The 25,779-nt window shown below is 41.4% G+C and overlaps 1 protein-coding gene across 5 annotated transcripts in view; it reads left to right on the top strand.

Annotated features, from left to right (window-relative positions):
* RAP1A (RAP1A, member of RAS oncogene family) overlaps nucleotides 1-25,779 on the top strand; it is a 72,093-nt gene that overhangs the window by 40,496 nt on the left and 5,818 nt on the right. For all 5 annotated transcript variants that reach the window (XM_065591464.1, XM_065591461.1, XM_065591463.1 and 2 more), the window contains 5 exons: nucleotides 7,618-7,701; nucleotides 12,354-12,422; nucleotides 13,676-13,732; nucleotides 16,097-16,237; nucleotides 24,940-25,083. In XM_065591464.1, the coding sequence (XP_065447536.1) occupies nucleotides 7,645-7,701; nucleotides 12,354-12,422; nucleotides 13,676-13,732; nucleotides 16,097-16,237; nucleotides 24,940-25,083 (468 nt within the window). In that variant the 5' untranslated portion in view covers nucleotides 7,618-7,644. The remainder of the gene's footprint in view (nucleotides 1-7,617; nucleotides 7,702-12,353; nucleotides 12,423-13,675; nucleotides 13,733-16,096; nucleotides 16,238-24,939; nucleotides 25,084-25,779) is intronic.

The following is a 25,779-nucleotide window of genomic DNA, read 5'->3' as shown; positions in this document are numbered from 1 at the left end:
GGAAGTTGTCATTTGTGACAGTAATAGTAAAAGAAAATAAGAGTGTATTTTAATTCTGGTTCTAGAAACAGGTCCTTTTCATTGCCTAGTCTTGCCCTTGTGTGTTAAAAATCCTTGTTTCAAACAGCTACATTTTGATTGTTGGGTCAAGACATTGGGCAAGTGAAAAACTGTAACATACTAGGGGAGATTAATCTTGCAATGCCAAATTTTCAGTGGCGCGACTGTAACGTCAACAGACCGCCATTGTTGGCGGGCGGGATCTAACAGGGGACCTCTGGAGCTTAATGCATGAACCTCTACTGCATGAGCTAAAAGCCAACACGCTGTTAGCAAAGGCTGTAGAGCAGATTCATTTTATCTCTCTCTCTAAAAATGGTCTTGGTGCCACTAGATGGGACAGAACACCGCACCCAGGCGGTGTGTGGGTTACACAACCATGAGGTTTGTCCATTGCTACAGATAAAATCCAGACCTAGTGGATTTATAACTGCTATTCTTTAAAGTTGCTCTTCTGAGAGAGTCTGTAATTTGGGGTTGCTGCTTACTCCAAGAGCTGACTATCAGAAACCAGCCCTTTGCCCCTTGAGTATCTATTTTAAATAGGTAACTTTTTCCGCATGTATGCGGGGCAGTTCTAATTCAATTTGTATCCTGGCTTATTTGACTAATATAATACCAAACATATGCTGGTCAAAATGCTGTCTACTACATACGTCTTGTAACTTAAGAGTGCTTATTGTGATTGCCAACTGGCTTTCTTGGCCCTTTCAACTGGATGTCTATCAAATAAGCGCTTATTACTCAGTTCCCCAGAGAGGACTTGTAGTTCTTCTATATTTTTCTGTTCTTTGTTTTTAAATGAAATTAGTGCTTGTGATAGGTGCCCGATGGAAAGCCCTGGGGACTGAAAACTTCTATTTATCCACACCATAAACAGCAGCAATACAAGATTTCTTAAACTGCCTAGCAAATGTGCTTCATCACGGAGCTGCAAGAAGTACTTTTCATCCAGAGGAATCGCTGCACACACCACTGAAGTGTAGTCACTGCTTAACAGCACGTAGTACCACTACCGAAAGTTAAGGGTGGAAATGAATGATACTGTGTCTAACTGAAACCTAAGGGGAATTTAGATACAATGAAATTATCCAAATGAAAAATTGGCCAGGATATTGCATAGTAATAATGCCTGCATGAAAAGCCTCTCGCACTCTGTTGGTGCTGTATAAACAGATATTAATATCTTACAAACGTGCCATGGATAATTAATCCATGTAATGGGCTGTATAAGTACCTAGATTAATCACAAGAGGTTAAGATCTTGATTTCCTGTTGCATCCCCCCAAAAAGTAACTGGAAAATACTGTAGAAAAGTGAGAATTCTTGTAATATCCCTATCTGTAACTTTCCCACATGTGTTTTTGACTATAAAAAAGAAGTGAGAGAGTTCATGGCTTAATCTAAGCCTTAACTTGATTACCGTGCTTTTGAATGGGAGGGACTAGAGTGTGGTGTTACGGAAAGGAAAGAGTAGACTGGATACAACAAGCTGCTTTTATACTTCCCTTAAAAGCCATCCCTTTTAAATTCTAAGAATAGATCTTGCTCTTGATATTGCCCACAGTTAATTAACAAAATCCCCCTTCTTTTTTCAGTCCAACATGATGGTTTTGAAAAAAGGAAGCAAATGTTGCTACTCAGGGAAGTTTTCAAGTGGAAGAACTTATATAAATAAACCGTTGTCACAACTTAAGCCAAAAAAACATATTGCCGGCTAACTTCAGAGTATAAATATTGTTCATCTGGTTTTAGATATTTAGTTGCCATACTGGGGGAATCCTGCACAGCTTGCTTTTAGTTTCACAGTTTTTACAAAGTGGAAGTCTGTGGAAGTGGCAGGTGCTCATCAGCACTAGAGAAACAGCCCCAAGTTGTGTAAGGATGGGCACCCAAAGTTAAACAAATAAAATACATTAATTAATTAATGGCGATATCCTATCTCCTAGAAAAGTCATCGAGTCCAGCCCCCTGCCTTCACTAGCAGGACCAAGTACTGATTTTTCCCCAGATCCCTAAGTGGCCCCCTCAAGGACTGAACTCACAACCCTGGGTTTAGCAGGCCAATGCTCAAACCACTGAGCTATCCCTCCCCTCAAGTTAATTTTGATCTCAACCTCTCTGACTCAGGTTCCTCAGCTGTAAAATCTGGGTGGTTGGGGAGGACAGTGATACTGAACATAGGCAAGATCGGAGCTACAGGACTTAAGATGTTCACAGCCACAGGTAGGTGAGTAAGGATTTAGGTCAGTGAGTGACGTGGTTATACCAATATAGGTCTGTAGTGTAGGCCTGTCCTTAGTATTGTTTGTATTTTGCAGCTTTGGAAAATGAGGCTCAAATCAAAATGGTGGTAGGTGCAAAATCATGTAAATGAATTTGCAAAGAAAACCTGGATGCATCTTTACTCTCAAAAATGGCATACTGCTTTAAAACAAAACAACCTCTGTCTGTGTCAAGTTCGGGTCATAAGAAGAGGTACTGTGGTCCAATGAATAGGGCACTGAACTGAACGTAAGAAGGTCTCCCCAATGACTTGTTGTTTAACAAGGTAGAGAGGACAAGGTCAGGTATTTTGTCAGTCTCTGGGTTGTACAAGCTTTAACTTGCCAGTCCAGTGAGGACGTACTGCTCTCCCTTTGAAAAGTGCTTGCATCTAACGTTGTCAGTGTGTTCTTTGCATTGCTGCTGGGCTCTGGCTCATTAATAACTTAGGATGCTCTTGTAATTTTTGTGCCATAGAACTCAACCTGCCTTCGTGTTCACTCCTCCCTCGCTCTCCACCACCACCACCAAAAAGAAGGACTTGTCTTTGTAGGATCTAATAGTTAAGATCAGACTTTGTTGCTCTCAACTCCTGGTTTGCTTTGCTTTCCTTTCCCTTCCTTCCCTCCATGTTGCCAAGTCTGCTGACACTATTTCCAAAATGCTAATATAATAATAATTAATGGAGATATCCCATCTCCTAGAACTGGAAGGGACCTTGAAAGGTCATCGAGTCCAGCCCCCTGCCTTCACTAGCAGGACCAAGTACTGATTTTGCCCCAGATCCTCAAGTGGCCCCCTCAAGGATTGAACTCACAACCCTGGATTTAGCAGGCCAATCCTCAAACCACTGAGCTATCCCTCCCCCCCTAAATATCTCCTGTTTAGTTACAGTTACGCAATTATATACAGACTTATGAGGACTATTCACTTTAGGCCATTAAAGATCAGATGAGGCACACAGGGTATTAAACCTGCTTTTAACAAGGAGGGGGAAAAAAGGGAGTTCAAGTGATCTGATACCACGGCAAAGGGGGCGTAAGGATACGTAGAGAGATGAGTAGATGACCATTCTGACTGGTATGGTAAACTGGCATTGGGACAGAGTTCCTGTCCAAAGCAGGAGGTGGAGTCCCACCTGCGGAGATGGATTTGGTTTGGCCTAGGTTTAGCAGAGTCTTATGTGAATTAAGAGGTAGAGCCTCAGGCCAGTGAGGCCACACAACATGGAGTAAGGCTTCTACTAACTAATAGCACTTATCACGTTCAAAGTGCCTTTCTTGCATACATCCCTAAGTGCTTTACGAAGAAGCCTCATTGTACAGAGCAGACTAAAGCGCAGAGAGGGGAAGTGACTTGCCTGAGGTGTGTCAATGATTCTGTGGCAAAGCTGGGAGTAGAACACTGGAGTGTTGACTCCCTGTCCTGTGCACCAGTGAGCACAATGACTCATTAGACACTCTCGTATTCAAGAGAATCAGCTGCAACTATTTTTTCAATAAGAGCTGCTAGAATAACCCTGCAGAGAGCTAGAGTGCTTTATCCATAGGGCCCAGTGAGCAGAGTTATTTGTAAAGTATTTTACTCTTTTATGTGGCTACAGATGCATCAATTGTTAAACACACTAGCCACATACTAGAACTGATGTGACAGCTGGAGGTTCTGATTTGTGTCCAGCATTCATGAATTATGTATCTTTGTTTAATTAAAAGGAAGTGACCAGAGGAGTAGATGGGATTTGACCTAACAGGTCTCTTCTCTCTGATTTGTATTATGCATCCATTACCACATGAGCATGGATGGATAGTCTATAGCAGGGGTCGGCAACCTTTCAGAAGTGGTGTGCCGAGTCTTCATTTATTCACTCTAATTTAAGGTTTCGCGTGCCAGTAATACATTTTAATGTTTTTAGAAGGTCTCTTTCTATAAGTCTGTAATATATAATTAAACTATTGTTGTATGTAAAGTAAATAAGGTTTTTAAAATGTTTAAGAAGCTTCATTTAAAATTAAATTAAAATGCAGAGCCCCTCGGACTGGTGGCCAGGACGGGCAGTGTGAGTGCCACTGAAAATCAGCTCGCGTGCCGCCTTCGGCACCTGTGCCATAGGTTGCCTACCCCTGGTCTATGGTTAAGGCATTGGTCTGGGACTCGAGCAAACTGGGTTCAGTAACTAGCTCTGCCATAGACCTGTGTGACCTTAGGCAAGTCACATAATCTCTCTGATTCAATATCTGCATCTATGAAATGGGGATAATACTTCCCTACTTCACAAACGCGTTGTGAAGATAAATTTATTGTTGTTTGAGCATTACTCAGATCCCACAGTGAAAGCTAGGTCTAATTCAAAATGCTAACTTTCAAATAATCTTACTTCTGCAAAGAATTCCCGTAGGTTGTTACTGCATTGGCTCCTTAAAATAGTGACCAAGACTTTAGTTTTATTATTTTAGTTATAAAGGGCATTGATACATTAATGGCCATAAGATGTAGCCTTCTGTATAAATCAGTCTGACCTAAAAATGTTTGTGGCTCATTCCTTTGTGGGTTTTTGGTCTCAGAAGACAGGACTTCAGAGATGATACTTGCAGTAAATAATGGAGCATAATTTTCTCCACTGACATTGTGTGGTAGAAACTTCTAGCTAACATTGACTGGGAACCCCATTGCAGATAATCAAATGTTTCAAATTAATGAGTAAATGAACGTATAAACAAAAAACCCTATAGTATCGCATTGCTAAAATTACTTGTATTTATTTCCACAAGTGTAGTTTAATTTTCTGTGGCACTGTACTAATCTATTAGGATATATTTTGTTAAATTAATATAGCTTTATACGAACATTAACTTCAGTGATGAGCTCATTACAGTACTCTGAGCTGTTAAAACTCTGAGCCTTAAGGCCTTGATCCAGAAAACACCTCTTCCACCGCCATTACACCACACACACACACACACACACAGACACAGACACACACACACAGACACACCTGCATGCTTTGCTAGATCAGGTATAAGGTTGTGAGGAAGGTAGAACCATTGTAAATTTTAGTAGCTTAAAAGCGAGAAATAAATAAAACACAGAGATTGTTAGGCAAGATCAATTTTTTGTGTGTGTGTTACCCCAACATTGGATCACAGGTCAAGTGTCTTATAACAAGGGTTAAAATGGATTATTTAAGGAGCAGGACTGCAGTAGGCAGACATATTGCACTGTAGGAGGAAGCTAAGCCTCTTAGCAGTACACCAGGGTCTGATTGACTTCTCTGTCACAATCCTGCCACCCAGTTATCATAGGGCAAAATGTTATAAATGTAACCTTCTAAACCAAAGGCTTATCCTAAAGTGACAATCCAGTCCATCCCTACTGTTCATAGCTAGTAAACATAATAGGCTAAATTTTCAAACATGCGGATACTATAATCTGTTCACACCTTTGTACGTATTTTGGTTTGTGCATGCAGTGTCTAACCTGCACATGCAGATTATAGTTTGAGCAAGCTAGATGTGTTCAATAGTGCATGTACAATTTTGTATGCACACTTCCAAAATCTTGCATGTTTCCATCAAGGCTGCTGTTAGTGTTTTTTATAGTGAGGGACTGTTCGATCCTCTAATTGAAACATATCAGACCTGTTCCTGTATCATCCAGCCTGCTAATTTTAGGTAATGCCTTTAGATTTGTCTCTGTCTCCTACTATGTCAGTTTTGAACTTAAAACAAATGGGGATGTACTTATGGATTCTTCATCTTGTTCAAGAACATAAACTCCAAGTAATTTAGCTACAGGGCATCTTTGGAGTTCAGGAGAAGTTTCCCATCAGTAGTACTCTGCATTCATAGAGCAACTTTCTTGTCAAGAATTTGTGTGTTACAACCTTCACCTTCATTTTATGGATGTATAAACTGAGGCACAGACAGGTTATAAATGACCTGCCCATGGTCACAGAGTGAATCAGTGGCAGAGCTGGGAACACAGTCCATGCCCACTGTGTACTGTTAATTCCAGTGAGCAAGTTGGTTTATTTTTATATCCTGCTACAGGGAATAAATCTTTATTTTTACAACAAATCATAAGATTATACCTAGAGAGGCCTATAAATCATGTGGCAAAGTTAGTCTGAAATCCCTTTGAGAAACTAAACCTGTCCAGTTTCATAGCATTCATATTTCTGAATCCTTACTTGGGAAGAAAGTGCTATTTTACTGGGGGAAGAATGAACAGATAATTAGCTGGTGAGGTCATTGTTTGCTTGGGCTCTGTTGATGGGGCAGCCAAGCCTGGCTTATAATGTAAACATAGTGTAAAATGTTTATTGCTGGCTTTGTCATTCTCCTTATTTGTCAGGGCATCTTGATGAGAATGAGAAATTTTCTTGTGCTGCATAGAGGGTTGAGAGATTTCCATAAAAAGGCACAGGCGTTGCTTGGAAGAGCAGAGAGGTTTCTAACTTGGCAGCAGTAAGTTAGGCCTGACCTTTTTCAGAAAGAAAATACTGACCTCCTAAATCATTCCCTGTTGCGGGTGGGTGGGTGAAGTAAACTCTGGTGCTTATATTTCACTGGTTCAATTTTCTTGTTTAATTGCTTGTAGTTTTATGCAATTAAATGTTGGAAGGGTGAAGGAAAGGTACCATAAGCAAGTAGTAATATTTTGTGCAGCTAGATTTTTAGGGAAGAATTGTTTCCCCTTCATGGATGGGTACATATCAAATGCCCTTTTATCATTACAACAAAACATACCACCATAATAACTCCACATTTGACTCTCTCTCTTCCCAAACACCTGAAAGAAAAGACTAACTTTGTAGTATTCCCAGAAAGTTAACAGGTCTAAGTTTTGGTATCCCAAGGGAAGAAAGGAATTCCAGAGTCAGACTCCTCACAAGTTCCCCGAAATAGGTGAATAATTGAAAGTCTGTAAATCAAATAATGGTAAATCCCAGCCTGTATTATAATATTGAACAGAAACAATAAAAAGACTTTGTACGTCTACCAACATCCTGGTGAAAACATTGTGGGTTTTTAATTTATTTTTTTTGAATTTGAAGGTTGCTACACTGAGTACAGTAAATTACAGCCATCAAAGTACACATTTGCTTGGGTACCCAGATTTAAAATAAAAATCTTTTTGCTGCTGCTGAAGAGATTTTTGTATTTAGCTATACAAAATAGTCTATTCTACAAATAAACATGCTATGACAGCGGTTCTTTGGGAAAACACGTAATGTTTCTGAGGTGATGCTTGCAAACATTGCTCCTAATTCCATGCTTTCCCCTTGTTTTTCAGATTGCCTGTATTTGAACAGACCACATCATGCGTGAGTACAAGCTAGTGGTCCTGGGTTCAGGAGGCGTTGGGAAGTCTGCTTTGGTGAGTGAGTGTTCAGTATCTGATTTGAAAATTGTGCATTGGAGGGCAGTATCAAAAATTTCACGAGTGTGTCATTGCAAATAGGATTGTTTTACACTATCGGGACACTTTTGTTACTTTCTGCATGCACAATAGTTGATTGGATTACAGCTATTGAACTGCTCAAGTAGTTGTAAATGTATTACATTTAAAATGACCAAATCTTTAAAGATGGAGCACTGAGATTATTTGTTTTCACTGAAAACAACCTACGCTACTATTTTATTTTCAGTTTACATGTATATAACCTAGCATATAAATATATATTTTGTAAATTGCAAATGTGTAATCTAGAATAAAATGAAGCACAGAGTATTAGCTTGAATGCTAGTGAATTGCTGATGCCTGAGGCGCAGGGTAGCTGGCATGCCTCGAAGACTGGGTGTTTCCCATTGCAGGTGGAACTAGACTGAAACCAGTGTGGCAAGAAACAGCCCACTTGTAGTGTAGAACAGGGGTTGGTAACCTTTCAGAAGCAGTGTGCCGAGCCTTCATTTATTCACTCTAATTTAAGGTTTCGCGTGCCAGTAATACATTTTAACGTTTTTAGAAGATCTCTTTCTATAAGTCTATAATATATAACTGAACTATTGTTGTATGTAAAGTAAATAAGGTTTTAAAAATGTTTAAGAAGCTTCATTTAAAATTAAAGTAAAATGCAGAGCCCCCGGATCGGTGGCCGGGACCCGGGCAGTGTGAGTGCCACTGAAAATCAGCTCGTGTGCCGCCTTTGGCATGCGTGCCATAGGTTACCTACCCCTGGTGTAGAAGGATAACTGTGGACTGATGGTGCTGCTCACTCCTAAATATAAGTGTTGCTTCTCACTGGTTTGTGTTGCAGTGCTGACAGCAAAGCCAATGCACTGTAAATGGAGACTTCAGTCATTTGTTGTAGCTGAGCATGTGGTCAGCTATGTATCACACATCTAAATCAACCAGCTCACTACTGAAAGGAGTAGGCAGGGAGGAACTAGTGGGAACTTATTAAAAAAAGCAAATTCACCCTGCCACTTAGGGGTGGGAGTAGCTGTCCAATTGTTTTTAATGTAGGAAACAATAAGGTGTTAAGGATAGTAAGATTGTTTTCTCTTGCATCCTTTCACTTACACATGGAGATGAAAAACTGATGTACTTGGTAAGTTACTTGCAGAATGCAAAGGGCGAGTGAGAGAAGACATGTGGTGGAAAGCATATCAGGTTGTTAAACAATACATTTGGTTTGATGCACTATTTAATTGATTTCTCCATAATAACCTGTGGTATCATGCAGGTGTAAAACTTTATTCTTAAAAATGTGTTTGTATAAAACCCTATTTTTCCATGGTAACTTGAGCAATTAATAATGAAGCTGTTCCCCTCCCTCACCCCCCATCGTCCCCTAGGATATGTCTGTTTTTCCCATCAGGAATATAATATTTGTGAGTTAGGAGTCCTGTGATGAGACTCTGTCTAACCTGCTGTACACACCACTAAAATGTCAGACAAATGTCAAACTTTGAAGAAGTTTCCTGAACACTTGTGATGTAAAATCTAAATCAGTTCAGTCTCGTAGCTTTTTTTTATTTGAAAAACAAACTTTTGTTTTTCCAAATATTTAACCTTTAGGTAAAAGTTAGATTTTTTTTTTTCCAGACTCATTAATTCTCATATATTTTCTGTGGACGAATAAACTTGTTTTTTGTTTGTTATAAGTAATATGTATGATGGCCTGATTCTCATCTCACCTACAACACTGTAAATTGGGGGTGACTCCATTAATCATCAGCTTTGTACCAGGGATACAACTGGAGTGAATGAATAATAATATCCAGTGTATTTAATGTGAATGTGCATGTCCAGTGATCAATAGATATTTGGTAAGCTAAATGCCATTATTGACAGTATATAACCGTACATTGCATTGCATATGGAAATATTGATCCAACACGCTGATAATGGGGAACAAAAAATTAACAAGAAACAAGTCAAGATCTGATGGCATTGAGCGGTAATAAAATAGCAAATTATTTACAAACAGCAATCAGAAGAGAGGTTCTGAGATGCGTTTTAAAATAATACAGTGGAAGAGATTAAAACAGAATAGAACTATGGTATTTTGCTGCCAATAGTAATCTTGACATTTCTCTCTCCACCCCTCCCCCACCACCCAGTGACCTAAACTAAAATGACTTATAAAGTGGCTGGTATTGGTATTCAGTTCTGTATTTGAATGACAGTTTAGAATACAATGTTCTAGCACCTTTGTGGTGAAGACTAACTTACAAACATGGGGAAACTATTAACAGTATACAAATGAGATACAATTGTTTTTTTTGAGTCATGACTGGATCACAGTTTCCAGTGTTAGCCTCTTAATCAAAAACAAAGTCTTTGTACCCTTTTTGGTAGTAACCATTAAGAAGTCTCGGGATATAATCACCACAATCTAAAGGAGTTCTGCCTGTTGTGGTAGGGCTTCTGTTGCCTTTTATAACACCATGGCTGATTGCATTACTGATCTCATTTAAAGTGGGATTTCTGGGATCTTCTATCTGAAGAGACTTTTGAGACAACAAACATACAACGTGATAGGGAAATGGTAGAGAAGAAGAGACTTTAAATCTTTCTAGACCAGTGGTTTTAAACCTTTTAAAAATTTCGAATGGAGGTGCATACTGTATCTCTTTGGAAATGTTAGACATAGTCTGCAGACCCACAGAGGTCTGAGGACCACAGATTGCAAACCACTGTTCTAGATTATAGAATGAGTTTAGCTAGCTTTTGAGTGAGGGCACATGCCTCTCATCTGCAGGAAATCTTCTCAAGCATGAAAGCTAGAAAATTGTTTTCTTGCTACTTTAAAAGAAACCAGTGGGTGTTTTGTACTCTCCAGAATACAGTGATGCCTTTTGCAGACATCTGGCTGTGTGCGACTCTTTCAAAATCTGAAACCATGTATTTAGGAGCAAAAGCATGTTTGAGCCCGTGTGTGTGTGTGTGTGTGAGAGAGAGAGAAAGAGAGAGATGAGACACAGAGGTTGCTACTATCTATATGTACATAGTAAGTCAGAGACAGATTAGCATTAGAATTTAGTAGTTCCTGGTTCACAGATCCAAGTTTATCTAGTAGATTATGTAGCAACATCTGATTAAAACAAAAAATCCGCCACTCTGAAAGTAGAGCAGTTCCGAATTTCTTAAATACACCTCTACCTCGATATAACGCTGCCCTCGGGAGCCAAAAAATCCTACCGCGTTAGAGGTGAAACCGCGTTATATTGAACTTGCTTTGATCCACCGGAGTGCGCAGCCCCACTCCCCCCCCCGAGAACTGCTTTACCGCGTTCTATCCGAATTTGTGTTATATCGGGTTGCGTTATATCGAGGTAGGGGTGTAGTGACCTGCGGAGATCTGGCTGGTCGCACTTGGTGCTACATTCTCCTTATTTCCTGCTATTAAATCACATTAAAAGAAGCTAAAAACCTCACTCTTCTATGTAAGCAAATGCTGTGGTTGTTACAGGGATGCTCTGCAATCACAAATGGGAGAGGAAATATCAAAAGCACATGCCTTTCTATTAAGATATGCTCCATACTATGAAAGACATTTGCAAAGCCCTGGAATAGGTGAAAGTGAACTTCTTCTCTCTCACAGGGCAAAAGTAGAAAACCGTAGCGTGGTTGGTGGAAAAGCATAAGTTGCCATCCAAAAGCCCTAAAAGAACAACTAAAATATAGGGTCCTTTACAAATTTAAGAAAAATACTGGCTATCCAGACACCAGCCATGTCAAAAGCTTCCCATCCTAGTTTCACTCTGAGTGCGTGCATAGGGGAGGAAAGAACTTCAGTTTTGAAATGAGTGGTATCTCCTTTCTTCTGTTTTAATATACATTGTGGTTGTTGAATGTGTGGTGCACTGTTCTAGTTGGTTTTTATTCGTTTTTGATTTTTATAAAAACAATTACAATTACTAAAAGTTGAATGATTTACAGATAATTTCTAAATCTGTCATTCTGGAATCTTGCTAGATCTCTTTGTCAGTATTGACATTTTATTTATTTGTATTACCTTAGAACCATGGAGTCCTAATCATGGACTTGGACCCCACTGTGCTAGGTGCTGCACAAACACAGAGCACAAAAACCCTGTCCCTGCCCTAAAGAGCTTACTGCATTTTAATGAGACTGAGATACTCTAAATGAAACTTAAACTTCAAATACAGAGGCTTTCACAGATCTACTTTACAGTGTTGCCACCTTTCCGGATTTTATTGTGAGTTTCACAGTATTTGGTGGTTTTCCTGAAGGCCCAGTTCCTTTGCGAGATTTTTGCGAGACACTCGCTGTCACTTTAAAAAATAAGTTTCTAGCCCTCATGGTTGCTGAGAAATTCTTGAAAATATGACAGTGCACCTAGAAGATTCCAAAACTAAAAAAAAAGCCCAATAAACCCACATTTTAAAAATCTTTTTTTTTTTTTTTAAATATAATAAAGTCCTGGCTCGTGACTCTGAATGCTTGGGTTGGCAATACTGATGTGATGCAGAATTCTGGTTTTGAAGAGCTGCTACTTGAAGGTCAGTAGGCCATATCTGAGTTTATTCTTGAACTGTTTTTTCTCGCTTTTTTTTCAGACTGTACAATTTGTTCAGGGAATTTTTGTTGAAAAATATGACCCCACAATAGAAGATTCATACAGAAAGGTACAGTATAAAATGATGCTATTTTCTTTTCTATCAGCCGTTTTAGGGCCTGATCCTGTTGTGGTGTTTTGTTTGTTTTTAATTCATGCAAACCTTCTCCATGTCCTGGGAATTTTGTCTGAGTAAGAGGTGTGAGTTTGGATCTGTGTTAGTATAGTGATGCTGGCTTGTTAGCCTCCATGCGGCTGGAACCCTGTGCCTGTATAGAGCACTTGATCCATGCACCTGGTTCCCTGTGTGTCTGTAGAGCACTTTGCAGGATCAGGGCCTTAGGGTATGTGCGATAAAAGACCTGTGACATGGCTGCGACTGGCCCAGGTCAGCTGACTCTGGCTCCGGTTGCTGGGCTCTACAATTGCAGTGTAGACGTTCGGGCTTGGACTGGAGCCTGGGCTTTGAGACCCCGCGAAAGGGGAAGGTGCCCGGGCTCCAGTCCAAGTCTGAACGTCCAGACTGCAATTTTTAGCCCCGCAGTCTGGGCTCTAAAACTTGGTGCTACAGGATTTTTTATCACAGTGTAGCCATACCCTTAATGTCATGCAGACTTAGTTCATGGTATGCTGACATAACATTGATTGCCATTTAAAAAATAAATGAATCCGAATTTATCATGTCATGGCGTTTGCAACGTTTCCTACTGTAAGTAAAGGAAATAACCCAAATATCACAGATTTAAGTACTGAGGTATAGTCATGGTTTTTAAAAAACAGACCACTTTACTTTTTAGTTTAATGGGTGTTGCTTACTTTGAAGGCATATGACATTTTTCACTGCCTTTTTGGAAATGAGCTTGCAGTTGCAAAGCAGAAGCTCTTGTTCAAATCCTTGACACAGAGGCTTGATGTAATTTTATCCCTAGAGCTGCATTCTCCACTCAGATTGATGTAAAGATAAGAATAATTTAGAGATAAGAATAATTGTTGTCACAATTAAAGGCTCCACACCAGAAAACGAAAGGAAGTGGTGCTTTTTGTGCATGACAATTAAGTGAAAAAATTGTTAAAACCTTCGTAATCAAGAGTTGCATTTTCTGGAATTACCCTCTTTAATCTGAAATGATTTTTAGTAAGTGGAATGCTTGGAAAATTTAACAAGTTTGAGGTTTTTTTTTTTTTGGTGGGTTTGAGGAGGAATGAAGGAAAACATAAGTTAAAGGGCTCTTCAGTTGTAATTCTGTATGTCTCACACTAGCACACTTTTGAGCATATGCCATTTTTTTTCTTAATGTTGCTTGTTTCTTCCTTTTTTTCCAGCAAGTGGAAGTAGACTGCCAACAGTGTATGCTTGAAATCCTCGATACAGCAGGGACAGTAAGAAAAATCTAAAATATAGAATTTTTAATGTTAAAAATGAAGTTGGATTTTAAAAGGATTTGTCAGTGAAATAGCCCTGTCCTATCAAAAAGAAAATGTTTGATCAACTGTTGCTGCACTAAACTGCAGTGTTTTGTTAAGTAACCCAAAAGCCAATGTGGTGAATCTGTCACCTGAACACCGCCAAACCCAGGAAAATTGCATACAATCACTGTGCTCTCGAATGAATTCACGTAGGAAAATGATAAAAGACATAAACACCCTATCACCTGTGGGGAATGCTTTTCACAATGCGATCCCTCTATATCTGACCTATCAGTCCTCATCCTCAAAGAAAACCTGTGCAACAATTTCGAAAGATGAGCCTGGGAGCTTAAATTCGTAACTTTGCTAGATACTAAAAAGCATGGTCTTAATAAAGACACTGGATTTATGGTTCATTACAACAAGCTGTAACCCACTACCCCTCCTTTTTTGTCCTATGATTATAGGGGTTGAATGGTCTCTTACAATACGTGCTAACTACTTTTACACTTCTGAAGAAGTGAGGTTTTTTTACCCACGAAAGCTTATGCCCAAATAAATCTGTTAGTCTTTAAGGTACCACCGGACTCCTTGTTTTTTTGTGTGGATACAGACTAACACGGCTACCCCCTGATACTTTTACACTAAACTACCTGTTTGATCTTGTATGTAGCTGTGATACTCTTAGTACCTTTCCCAGACTGGAAGAAGAGCTCTGTGTAGCTTGAAAGGTTGTTTCAAGTTGGTCCAATTAAAGATATTACCTCACCCACCATGTCTCTTTAGGGATTGTAGATGTTACCCAGCTGAATTTCCCTCACAGATGGGATATGAATGGATTAGTGTTCCTCCAAATTCTAAATACCTTATCAACTCTGCTTAGGAATAAATTGATATCTTTATAACACGATGCTAGATTTTGGGGATGATCATTTGTAATGTATTGTATTGTGGTGGTGCCCAGAGTTCACAATGTGCTGAGCATTGTACAAACACACACACACAAGATACGGTCTCTACCCCAAAGAGCTTGCAGTCAGAGATATGAGGGATGGTAACAAGCTATAGGAGGACAAAGGTGGGTGGGGGATGACCATCATAAAAACACACCATTCCATAAGCTAACAATGGGCACGACTTGAAGGTCCTGAATCATTGACACTGTGTGATTTTTTTGTTTTTCTTTTAATTCCCCCCCTCCCCCCCAAAAAAACAAAGTTCCCTGTCAAGCCACTGCACTTGGGCCTGCTTCCTCCTTTCTTAAAGAACCCTCCTCCAACAAATAAGACCTTACACGCCATGGCTCTTCCTCAGATAGTGCTGGAAGGGACATTCTTCTCCTCCTTTGGGAATCCCTTCCTGCTCAGGTCAACTGCCCCTCATGCTAATTCTCTGTGCTGTCCAGCTGTTCCATGTTGGGGGAAGCCCCTGTCATCTCCCTCCTCCTAGCATCTACTGAGAGGCGAGCTTCCTGAAAGCTCACCAAGCCTCTTTATCATCCTGTGGGAGGGTGTCACTAAACAAACAGACTTTAATGGTTGAGAACACTATGGGAGGAGGATCTGCTTCTTAAGAGTTTGAAAACACAATTGCTGTTTGTTTTGGGAAGCACTTGGACCATGATGTTGAAAGTAGCCCAGGCAGATAGAAATCAAAGTATGGTTAAAATTTCTAGTGAAGGTTCTTTCATTGACGTGTACAAAAGATAGCTTTGGGTCTGACCCTGACTTTCCCAGCCCATTCTTGTACAGCCTTATGTTTCATCACATTGAGCCTTCAAGCCATTTGCATGCAGCAAATGACTGCTGAACAATTACATGTGCTTAGATGTCAGCTCACTCTTTCTTCTACACTTTGATGTTCACAAAAAACCTACAAGTGTGTGGCACCTAGACAGTCTCTGCGCAGTACTAGAGCAGGGGCATATTTGCAGATTGTCACTTCTCTGGCAGTGAAATATTTGAAATACCACTGCAAGTGTGTTAACGAAATATTAACCGTATGCTTTAGATGTACATTAGTCCATATTTATCACTGCAAGATATTTATCAGATTTAATTCTATAGCATCCTCTGCCTTTTTTTCTTGCTATTTTTGTCTGTTCTTCTAACAGGTTTTTTCTTCCTCCTGAGCGTGGGGCGAGGAAGAAGGGAAGGAATTGAGTTCATGCTTTTATTAAATTCATATGCTTCATTGGATTTCTGTAAGGGGTAAAAATGTAAATGTAATGTTAGCTACTACATTCTTCTCTCTATTAGAATAAAAGGATTCCTTTTGAACTGTTTGATATATGTATTAAACAGCTAATTAATTACCTTTTAAAATATTTGATTACAGGAGCAATTTACAGCAATGAGGGATCTCTATATGAAGAACGGTCAAGGGTTTGCACTAGTATATTCTATTACAGCACAGTCCACATTTAATGACTTACAGGACCTGAGGGAACAGATTTTACGGGTTAAGGACACTGAAGATGTAAGTAAAGGACTTTTTGCTTTGTGAGCCATTGAAATCCTTACATAAGTAAACAAGCAGATATCTGTTTTTTTGAGCAAGTTGATGGATGACTGAAGACTACGGTTGCCTAGAAATGTTTTTTACTGTATAATAAGCTTGTGCTAGATGTTTTAGAAAAACTTATTTTTTTTTTACATTAATTTTATTGAGCAGATTTTCAAGAGCTCAGCTTCCAAAATTAGGGGTAGATTTTTTTTTTCAAAAGAGCTCTTCTCCCATTGGGAACACAAACAACTTGGCCAGATTTTCAGACGTGCTGAGAACACTTGGCCCTGGTGAGAACAATGGGAAATGCTGGTTGCTCAACTTTTTTGGAAATCTGTCCTTAGTTGATTTTTAACTTTGATATTCTTTCCCAGTATAGGCATTTTCTTTTTTCTAGGTGGGTTATATCGGAATGTTGTTGTTTTAAAAAATTAAACAAATTTTACTGTACTTTAGTTTCTTTTCTTCTAACTTTCTTGCAGCGTGAGGAGGAAGCTTACATGTGAAGAATCATCCTGAATGTGTTGTACCTGAGCCATAAATAGAAAAGACGTGCTCAGCCTATTCATCAAAAAAATTAATCAAATTATTGCATTGGGTCACAACCTTAGTAATGGACAAAATTGGTTAAAGTGTGTTGCCAAGTTTTCTTTTAACTCTATGTACGTTTTTGTATGTCCTAAAGGTGAGGCAACTAGCACTGAAATAAGAGCTTGAGTATGTGGGAGGGAAGAAGTCGTCTTGTTAGCCAAGCTTCTTACCTTTATTCCAGTTGTATGGATAATAATGGCAGCTTTGAGCAGTCTGTTTAGTTACATAGCCTTAGGACACATTGCATGAGGCAGAGATGTGTTTTGTATGACCTGTTACTCGAGTGAATACTGTTCTGTTCCCTCCCACTCCTCCTGCTCTACCCCCCTCCCCATGAGTTTCTGTGAGACATGACCAAGATCAAAGTCTCACTTATTTCAGTGTGTGTTGGATGGTTTAGCTATAACAGTATAGAAGACCGATAAACAGCTTGTCCCAAAGAGCTTACAATCACATTTGGGCCAGTGACGAGTTTTTAAAAAACTTCATTTTGAAAACATGTTCAATTTCCTGCCTGAATAAACTGGCTCAAAGTCAGTTTTCTTTCTACAAGATAATTCTCCCAGTCCTCATTGGAGATTGGGGGAGAAATAGCTCAGTGGTTTGAGCATTGGCCTGCTAAACCCCGGGTTGTGAGTTGAGTCCTTGCAGGGGCCACTTAGGGATCTGGGGCAAAAATCAGTACTTGGTCCTGCTAGTGAAGGCAGGGGGCTGGATTTAATGACCTTTCAGGGTCCCTTCCAGCTCTGTGAGCTAGGTAGAGTAAGAAGCAATGAAAACTGAACAGAAGCAACCCATATATATTTGCATTAGTATCAACTGAGTGATTTTAGGATGATTGAAGATTGTCATGCACCTATTATAACCTTCTAAGTAATAATGTTATATAGTAGCTGCTCTGGGGAATAAAAATTCATTTTGCACTTACTGATCAGGAAGTCTTGATTCTAGACGCTGAGTAGTAGCTTGGTTTCTGTTTACGTAAGCAAACTGCATTGCAGAATTCAAATCCGAACGGTTAATATTTGTAAGTCTCTAACAAGCTGCCTGTACCAACCACAGTTGTGCTTTTGTTGTGATCTTTACCTCGTAGAAATGAATGTCCAAGGCATGTAATCTGCATGCATCTAGGATTGAGGAGGTAACTCAGTTTCCATGGCCTTTTGGTCTGTGGTCTCTGCTGAGACTGCCAAGAAGGATTTCATCTGTGGTAGTGTTTCTGATGTGTATACCTGCCCACCAAAAATTCATTTTCACATTGGCCACCAAACAGTTGGCAAATGGGTAACTACTTTAAATCACTACTGACCAGTAGGTAAACCAGAGTTTGAAAGGCTCTGTATCCCATTATCAGTTCTCTGGAGAATCCTATGTTTCTATCTGCGTTGTGAAGGAGAGGACTTTAGTCTTTGAGGTCCTCTGGGCAGCAACTTTCATAAATCCTTCTTAGGCCTAGGGGAGGTTGGGTTGCTTCTGTTCAGTTTCCATTGCTTCTTACTCTACAATGAACAAAAAAACATTGCTATATTTCAAAACCTGTCAATGTTGGTTTTGAGCATTAAGGCCACCAACTTGTGATTATTGCGGGAACAGCATATCATTTAAACTTGACTGGCAGTTTGTCAATAGCTACTTTTTCAATTATATATTTATCCTGCTGGCTCATCTTTTAAAGCTTGTTGCTAAGATTGAATAGAGCAGGATGTCTTGGGCTGTTTCCTGAACGCAGCACTGTTTTTAGTTACAGTGGTTTTAGATAGCAAACTTGAAAATGTGTATGGTAGCCCTGGGAGGAGGGACTCAGGAGTAAAACTTTCATACTGGTCTAAGTCCATATTTCGGCACCTGCATATGTATGTGGCCTGACTTCAGAGATGCTGAGAGCCGGCAGCTCCCATTGATTCCAGTGGGATATGTGGGTGCTCATCACTTATGAAAATCTGGCAACTTGTATTTAGATGGTTGGGTTTATGATCCTAACTTTAGGCACCCAGATGTGGGAATTTTGGCCTCAGGGACAGCATGCATATTCAGAGTCTGAATTACAAGTGTGTGTGTCAAGGGTCTACTTTTATATATAGCTCTTAAAACTCCTGAGACTTGTAAACTCAGGACAGTTTTCTTTGTCCCTCTCACTATTCTATTACAGGAATCCTTGTTTCCAAAAATCTTACAGTCCCAAGAGGGTCTGACAGCTGTGGAATAAATAATTTTATTTTTAGTTTTTGAAAAATTCTCAGCTAATGATAGAAATTAATTATTGGTTGGTCAATTTTAGAACACTTACAAAAAAGTAAAGAATGATTTAAAAAAGAACATACACTGAATTCTTTAGATGGCAAAGGACTGATCATCCTGTACATCATAGGAGGAGATTATATGCAGTAACCCTATGCCTCTGGACCCTGTAGATGGAGCTGTTCCTGTCATTAGCGGCTTTAGTTCTGTTGCAAGGGGCTTTCTGTGTTTCATGATGGATTTTTTTCACCTGAAGTCTATATTTCTAAAACTTCTGATGGACTTGAAGTTGCAGATGTTTTACAGGACAGTGTTGGGGTGAATGATACGGTTTTGTGGCCCTCATCATTTTATATTTAGATGACAGGAAGCTGAAATTAAACTCTGACTAATACAGTTGTTAGTAATCTTTTTCAAGGATTTACCCTGAAGGGCCTGAAAAAGATTTTAATCACTGACAACAAAAGTAACTGCTTTCTTTGAAGTTGGATTACTTCGGTCATTTAGATGGTCCTTGTAGCTGAGCCGGGATGCTAGAGGTAGCTCTCATTCACATGTTGTTACTTTATCTTCTTACACTCATCCAGTTAAGAGGAGTGCTAAGGATCAGTAAACAGAGCTGGAGTTGTTGCACATATTTAGGCCTGATCATAAGTAAGCCACAGGCATTGTCTTTAAATAGCCATTCATGAAAAAGCTGTTTGAACAATGCAGTAGGTTGCTCTGAAGGATAAATGGTACTGTGGTGCTAAATGTGATTTGAAACTGAGGTAGTCTCTTAACTTTTGTATTTACTTTTAAATCTTCATTGTTCCTTAACCTTGGCTACCTTGCTTTTTAATTATTTTGATCCACTCTCTAGTTTAACTTGGTAAACTTTTTATTTAAGTAAAACTAATCTTCATTATGTGGGGATTATGCTTGCTGGTAGCATGATTCTTTTATTAGCATTTAGGTCAATGCACCGAGCTGTTCAAACAGCTACACTGTTTGCTATGGCATTTGTACCATAGGTTGGCCAAATTAATCAAACAATGGACACTGTTACTTTAATTCTGCTTCATAATAATTTAAAACTTATTTACTCATTTTAATTGGTTGGATGTTAGTTCATGGATTCAAACTTCCAACAAGATTTTTTCCTCTTCAAGCCTTGTACTCATGAGAAAAAGAAGACCGGTCACCCTGTGTTTAGTGCTAGCAGAACGAGTCTCTTAAAATTTCAGCATTTTAACTGTTCAATGTTTTATGTGCAAGAAAAATATAAATTGCTGTTTTGTATTTGAATTTCAAAATGATCAAAACCAAGCTTGATCAAATTCAGTTTATTGCAATAAGTCTAGAAATCTCATTGGTATGGAGTAGTTAGTTAACTCTTGGCATTTAAAACAATCACGTGTCTCGTATCTCCCCATATCTAGACAAATGTATACCTCATTTGTGTGTTCCATTTTTTCTGCTGTACCGCTTTTTAACATTCTTTAGTTAGTTTTGAATGTGTTCAAATATTCACATTTGTACATTAGTATCCACGTGTGGGAAAATGGATCATTTCTTTTGGTCTCCTACAAAATGAAAGAGATTCTAATTAAGCACATGTAATTGTGAATATTTATATTTGGAGTAGGGTACAATGGTTTGATCTGAAACAGAGGTTTTGTTTTGCCTGCAGTTTCTGTTTCATACTTCAGGTTTTGCTGTAGTAAGCAAAACGTAGTTCCCAAAAATAAAATGTTGTCTGATCTCTTTTGAAACCATTTTGTTTAGAGGTTTAAATGAGTCTTAAATTAGGGTTACCATATCTTATAAATAAAAAAAGAGGACCCTCCACGGGCCATGGCCCCGCCCATTTCCCCACCCCTAGCCCCGCCCCAACTCCGCCCCTTCCCCCACCCTAACTCTGCCCCCTCCTCCCTCCCACTCCCAGCCAGGGGGAAAGGGCTGCCCCAGTGCTACCAGCTTCACGGTTTGCCGGGCAGCCCCCAGACCCTGCGCCCCCAGCCGGCGCTTCCCCAGCGCAGCTGGAGCCTGGGAGGGGAAGCGCCCAGCCGGGGGCGCAGGGTCTGAAGGCTGCCCAGCAAACCGTGAAGCCGGTAGTGCTCAGGCTTTGGGCAGCCCCTATGCCTCCGGACCCTGTGCTCCCAGCCGGGCACTTCCCCTCCGGGGCTCCGGCGGCTCTGCGTAACTTAATAAGTTACACAGAGCCGAAGAGGAGCAGAGCCCCCGCAGCTGGAGGCTCTGCTCCTCTTAGGCTCTAAGAGCCGGGCTGCCCCAGCGCTACCGGCTTCGGGCAGCCCCCGTGCCTCCGGACCCTGCGCCGCCGGAGCCCGGGAGGGGAAGTGCCCGACTGGGAGCGCAGGGTCCGGAGGCAAGGGGGCTGCCCGAAGCCGGTAGCTCTCAGGCAGCCCAGTTCTTAAACAGAGCCTCCAGCGGCTGCGGCTCTGTGTAACTGACACTGGGTCAGTTACACAGAGCCCCGGGGGCTGGAGGCTCCAGCCGCTGGAGGCTCTGTTTAAGAGCCGGGGTGCCCAAGCGCTACCGGCTTCGGGCAGCCCCCCTGCCTCCAGATCCTGCACCCCCAGCCGGGCACTTCCCGTCCCGGGCTCCGGCGGCGCAGGGTCTCCAGGCACGGGGCTGCCCGAAGCCGGTAGCTCTGGGGCAGCCCGGCTCTTAAACAGAGCCTCCAGCGGCTGGGGCTCTGTGTAACTGACACTGTGTCAGTTACACACAGCCCCGGCGGCTGGAGGCTCCAGCCAGCCCCGCTCTGTTTAAGAGCCGGGCTGCCCGAGCGCTACCGGCTTCGGGCAGCCCCCCTGCCTCCAGACCCTGCGCCCCCAGCCGGGCACTTCCCCTCCCGGGCTCCGGCGGCGCAGGGTCTAGAGGCACGGGGCTGCCCGAAGCTGGTAGCGCTGGGGCAGCCCGGCTCCTAAATAGAGCGGGGGCGGCTGGAGCCTCCAGCCGCTGGGGCTGTGTGTAACTGACACAGTGTCAGTTACACAGAGCCCCAGCCGCTGGAGGCTCTGTTTAAGAGCCGGGCTGCCCCAGAGCTACCGGCTTCGGGCAGCCCCGTGCCTCCAGACCCTGCGCCGCCGGAGCCCGGGAGGGGAAGTGCCCGGGTGGGGGCGCAGGGTCTGGAGGCAGGGGGGCTGCCCGAAGCCGGTAGCGCTCGGGCAGCCCGGCTCTTAAACAGAGCCTCCAGCGGCTGCGGCTGGCTCTGTGTAACTGACCCTGTGTCAGTTACACACAGCCCCGGCGGCTGGAGGCTCCAGCCGCCCCCGCTCTGTTTAAGAACCGGGCTGCCCGAGCGCTACCGGCTTCGGGCAGCCCCCCTGCCTCCAGACCCTGCGCCCCCAGCCGGGCACTTCCCCTCCCGGGCTCCAGCAGCGCAGGGTCTGGAGGCACGGGGCTGCCCGAAGCCGGTAGCGTTCAGGCAGCCCGGCTCTTAAACAGAGCCGCCATTTTCCCGGACATGTTCGGCTTTTTGGCAATTCCCCCCGGACGGGGGTTTGACTGCCGAAAAGCCGGACATGTCCGGGAAAAAGAGGACGTATGGTAACCCTACTTAAATCTAGTTGACTTAGACTCTACTTAAGAACAATTCTGTGCAAAATTAAGTATAAATAATAAAAGTAACTTGAAATTTTACAGTACTTATGTACATTCTTGAAGGAAATGTATAGCAACTTATTTTCCATCTGGAAAGTACAGGTTTTGTGGCTCAGTTTTGTGTGCAGAAAGGGAATGGCATGCACACCCATTATCAGCAGGTCAGTAATTTTGTCTCTTACAGTGCTCTGGGGAAACAGTGGTGTGTGCATTGTGCGTTTCAATAAAATGCAGCAGTGGAATGGAGCGCAGCTCTTGCTGTTACCTGTGTGCTTCAAAATGCTCAAGAAACTGGAGATTTCTTACCTTAACTCCATTTCCGTATTTCAGGAACTGGGATTGATATGAAATGCAAAATTTAAAAGCAGGATTGAAAGAATGGTATGCAGCCCAGGACTTTCTGTACTATATTGTAGTTGCTTAAAGAGTTCATTTACAGGAGATGTAAAACAGATTAGATATTGTAGTGTTGTGAGAGCTCTTTTCTTTAACATTCTTTTATGCTTTAAATATGAAGTCCTACCAACTCCTTTGGCTTTCCTCCCTGCCCTTTTAAATGTGTTCTTCCCTGGTGGTGTGCAGGGCTATCCATCAGTAGACCACAAGCCTAAGGGGAAACAGGAAAAGTCTTCTGAAATTCACGTTGGTACCACCTCAAAGGTGTCTTACTGCGAAAGCCTGCTGGAAAAAATGTTCCCATTTTTTGACTGAGCTAACTGAGTGTTTTTAAGGGTTATCAGATTGTCACATGGTATTGGATTGTATCATTTGATTGTTTGCCATGGAAGCTTTGGGGAGTATGTTCTTAGAAGGGGAAATGTTTGATTTATTGAATGTTGACAACATGCTTGGCTCTGTACAGTATATGATATAAATACAGTCCCTGCCCTGAAGAACTTACAGTAGAAAAGAATTTTACCGGCTCTCTCTCAATGTGCAAGAAATCCCTTCATTTCCATCCATCGTTTGCTTTCATGTTTTTTGAAAAACTGTCCCAGCTCTTCGATTGTGTGTAAAGACTACTCCATTCTGTTCCGCCTAATGCAAATAAATCAGTAACAAGTGTTTGTTGTAGCCAAGGTCACTTTCCAAAGGCACTCCAGTTCCTGTAACACTCCCCAGGAAATGTAGCAGGGACCATGGACTCCCTTAGGCACTTCTTCCCTCCTGAGGGAATGGGCAGGTGGCTCCTCAGAGAGCCAGCAGTTGGTAGCTCCATCAGGCTGTTTAACAGATGGTTTGCCATCATTTTGTACCATACATACAGCTGTTTCCACTCATTGAACCTCCTGGGCAGAGCTTAATGACGGTGGGCCTAGGATACAATGGTGCGGTTTACTCATATGACTAACGCAGTAAGCGATTTTTGATGTTAAAACAAGATTAGTGTAATTAACTGAAGAAATGGAATTTCATCCAGTTCTAGTAAACAAGACTCTTATGAGTCTATTACAAAACAATTAGTTGCCGTTTTTGCTTAATTACTTTATGCATAATAAATATGAACATGAAATTGTCCAGTATGTTTATTATTGCAGAAGTCTTTCCATTTTGTGTGCATAGAACTGTTAATGCAGCATGGTCCTGCACTCCTGATGGGAAAAGACAGCACATGTGGAAGGCCATGGTGCATGCATCTAGTCCCTTTCATTCCAAATCAAGGGAGTGCTTTTCAAAGGTGGCCCCATTTATTTTCTATGGCTTGACAACAGACTGCCGGGTCACTAGGGCTGGCAGCATTCAGCATGTATCCAGGAAATATGCTGTATACCCTATTGTCTAACATAAGTTAAGATGGCATGCAGTTTAACCCCTTGTCGCTTGAAAGCATCTTAACAATAAATTATATTTTTGACTAGTGTGATGTTAGTGGATGACCTCAAAATAAACCTTGTATAATGTAACCTCCTAAACAGCAGTATTTCCATTTGTTAGATGGTGTGATTGATTGTCTGTGAAACTTGGTCATGGTGGCTGCATGCCACAATTTTCCTTCAGCCCCTTTCCAGCAGGTACCTGAAATGTAATCTAGTCTGTGAGTTCAATGTAGCTCTAACTCTCTGGATTATATACTCCAGCCTATATCATTTTTCTTGTGCTTATGAAATGTAGCCCTGTCAAACATAGACAATGGTTTTTGAAGAAATAACCTTTGTCACTGATGGCTTTTCTGGGCCAGTCCAGGTGTGTTTGTTGGAACAGTGTTTGCTCATATGCTTCTCATTGTTCTCTCCACACAGGTTCCAATGATTCTGGTTGGCAATAAATGTGACCTGGAAGATGAACGCGTAGTTGGCAAAGAACAGGGTCAGAACTTAGCAAGACAGTGGTGTAACTGTGCCTTTCTAGAATCGTCTGCAAAGTCTAAAATCAATGTTAATGAGGTAACTACTAGCTGTTCCATTGCTAGGCAATAATGGATCACTTTTGTACTTTATATGTTCTAACTTCACCACCCCAGTATAAATCTCACTAATGCAGTGTGCAGGCCATTGTACACGTCTTGATCGTCTAGGTTTAGGATGCTTTTGGAATCTTGATCTTGAGTACTATAGCTGTATTCCATTCACTGTAATGAAATACCCTTCAGTCTCTCCAAAGTACCAAAACGTGAGATTTGTCTCGGTGTAAATGGCTCTTACACAGCACTCCAGCCAGAAGTGGAGGGATTTCACCCAAAATGAGCTTTATTGAAGTGGGTATGTAACTTCTTAAGATGCCATCTTCTGAATGCTGGCGTTTGTGTATTTCCCAGCATATTTCTAGTTGTGTTGTCTGCTCTGCTCAAAATTAATTTGCTTTACACGTTTTGATCAGCTGTATTGTAGTACCTTGGTGCCCTACCAAACAGACACCTTTCATCTCTCTAAAAGGAAGAGTGCTTTGCCCTTCTCTCTTAAGCCGTTATTTTACTGTGGCCAAGTCCCAGCACAAGAGTGTTGTCAGGGCAGTTTGTGACAGGTTTAACTGGAAAACACCTGTGCAAATAGGTGTGCCTTGCACTGCATTCTACGGTGGCAAGGCCCAGGCATTCAGGCCCATCTGCTCTCCAGCAGTACTGAGCTCCTTATCCTTTACTG

The sequence above is a fragment of the Chrysemys picta genome, chromosome 4, assembly GCF_011386835.1.
Source record: "Chrysemys picta bellii isolate R12L10 chromosome 4, ASM1138683v2, whole genome shotgun sequence".
NCBI classification, from domain to species: Eukaryota; Metazoa; Chordata; order Testudines; family Emydidae; genus Chrysemys; species Chrysemys picta.
The sequence above is the reverse complement of the archived record's forward strand: the minus strand, read 5'-3'. Positions and strand labels throughout refer to the sequence as shown.